The sequence below is a fragment of the Procambarus clarkii genome, chromosome 53 (genome assembly GCF_040958095.1).
Source record: "Procambarus clarkii isolate CNS0578487 chromosome 53, FALCON_Pclarkii_2.0, whole genome shotgun sequence".
NCBI lineage: Eukaryota > Metazoa > Arthropoda > Malacostraca > Decapoda > Cambaridae > Procambarus > Procambarus clarkii.
Genome location: NC_091202.1, coordinates 30022132 through 30024684, shown reverse-complemented (window position 1 = coordinate 30024684; position 2553 = coordinate 30022132). Strand labels below are relative to the sequence as shown.

General features: G+C 49.0%; 1 protein-coding gene across 1 annotated transcript in view; it reads right to left on the bottom strand.

The window, feature by feature from the left end:
• Window positions 1-2085, bottom strand: part of LOC123767143 (neuronal acetylcholine receptor subunit alpha-7) — a 139813-nt gene extending 137728 nt beyond the window's left edge. The window contains exon 1 of the mRNA XM_069304984.1: window positions 1947-2085. Within this exon, the coding sequence (XP_069161085.1) occupies window positions 1947-2085 (139 nt within the window). The remainder of the gene's footprint in view (window positions 1-1946) is intronic.
• Between the last annotated feature and the right edge of the window lie 468 nt (window positions 2086-2553).

The window sequence follows — 2553 nt, the reverse complement described above, 5'->3', positions numbered from 1 at the left end:
ACTGGGCACCGTGACACTATGATTTATATATATATATATAATTACCGCTGACACATGTAGCCTACAGCTATCAAACGTTATTGGGAACACTAAGGAGAATCTCACACTCCTTAAATCACATGGGTGAGTGATTTATCGGTCACGCATGCCGATAAACACTAGAGAGTTACGTTACTCGACAGAGCGGGGGCGGTCTCTCTAGACGGCCTCGTCACTCACCAAACCTCACCAAAATTACGTTAATTAATACTGCAACCACAATATATATTTATATAAATCACACTTGTCACGGCCCTGGGAACACTACAAGAAATTTAAGCCACACTGTGGCACACTCCACAATAATCATTGCCAGGAATCACTGGCGTTACACATACCTGAGCGCTCAGTGTTGGAATTCCACACCTGCAAGACCACACATGGAAATGATATCACTCCGTCCCACGGACGATCAAAAATGATTACCACAATGAAATAAAAGAATTTATTACATGGACATCTTCTCAGTCCTTGGCTAATCTATGTATATTCTGTGTTCCCGTGTGTACCCACACACACACACACACTGTACGTCTGTGTACACTTAAGTCCCTCTGGACTGACAAGATGACAACACAGGTGATTAATCTCCTCGCCCACAATTCACTCCACCTGAACAGGTGCTGCGTGACAATGTGACGGAACACTTGACCTCGAATTCAAGCTTTAGAGACCACTAATAACCGCAATACACACATAGGTACTTACTCATTCACACTGCCGGCTTTACACACCATTCCCATACATCAGGCACCCCGCTATAGGTGGCTGGCTCGCTCCGGGTGGCGTAGGCGGCGGGTAGTTCCTGACCGTAGTACTTATTCGGAAAATTGGCGCACACTCGAACCCCTCCCACTCAACACGGCCGAGTTCGCACCCTCGACTCCCCGGTGAAGTGAAGCGTTCATACCCAGGTGACGCGCACAACGATAGCGTCTCACACCAACATGGGAAATTGCCTTAACACTGACACGAATTTCCCCGTTCCCATCGACTGCTACAGAGCACTAGCAAGTCTAATCATCACTGGTATGGGATCTACGAGTCTGTTGCTGCTCGTAAGCACATTCCCCCACGATCCCAGATCACTGTACCTCTACCCCCTGCATACAATAATGTCTTAAACCCCTCCAAGCGACGACTTCGGCCGGATTCTGTGACGACCGATGTCGTAGGTGAAGCAGGAAGCATCAGCAGTTGTAGTCCAGCCACCACGACGCCCTATACTCCAATTTGGCCGAATTGAGTACAGGATGCGTCTTGACAAGGTGGCGGCTGAGTTCAGAATGATGCTACAGAACGGCTATTCCCGCGTCCTTCTCGAAATAACCAATGAGAGGAAGGCATACAGCGGCCTACCCCTCTCATCCAATCAGCGACGGTGTAGCATAGCCCCTAGGGCAGCTCCAAGATGGCTCGACCAACCTGGCGGCTCAAGATGTTTACTAAGATGGCGGCTGTCTCCATGACAACCACTCAAGTGGCCAGCGAGCGTGGGGCCCCACATGTTTCACCCCACGCCTGCGGCCTAGGCGTTCGCGCGCAAAGTTGTCTGGCTCCATGCCATACAATGAGATGATGCTATCAGCTCTAGCACTGTCCACAGACATGCCACCCCGGCCAGGTAACATTTATGGACTGCTGATGACTGGGGCTCTCACATGAGCCCAAACACTAGATGTTTCGGTTGCTGGTACAAAACTTAAGTCCGCCCACTTAACAAGTGCACTTAACAAGTGTACTGGCTCCCACAGGCATAAGAGCACTATTGTAAGTGAGCTGGTGAACCACCTCCTCACAACCTCCATGCCGACCTCTAAATCTCACAGCTGTTATCTTCCATAAACTTTCAAGAGCGTCGACCATGCCTCGAGGTCCCTTCCTTCATGAGGGTGGAGCACACTAACAGTTGGGTCCGTTGGTCACACATCCAAACGCGACGACAGCTTGTTGACTCAATGGAGGGGAGTAGATGTCTGTATCTTCCACATGCCCCCGGCCAGCACACGTTACCTCGCCCGGTGGTTCTGATTGGCTAACAGACATTCCCGCCACCGGACGAGCCACACCGTGCTGACAGTTAAACGACCTCCATGGTTGTTAACCTCGTTCTTCCTGTAATAATGAACGTATGACTTAAATAATCGTGCCTTTATGCGATGAAATAACACGAATACGATATACCGTAACAAGCTTCACCTGCTTGAGTAAGCCCGTGAGCTCCTGCCTGTAGAGAGGTTACCTCCCTGGGGAGGATGACTCATGCAAGATCATCATCAATGAAATGGCAATGAAAAAAATCCAACATGATACCACAAGAAATGAGGCACAAGTATCTCGAGGAAATTTATAAAGAAGCCGGAGATGAACTAGATGAAATCTACACTGACGGGTCATCTAATCCTGTCAATGGCAGGGCTGGTGCAGCATACACGATAATCAAGGATAATACTTTCCAACGCAGAAATGAAGAAAAAGCACGTATTGAGAACTATGCCTCTTCAACGCAAGCAG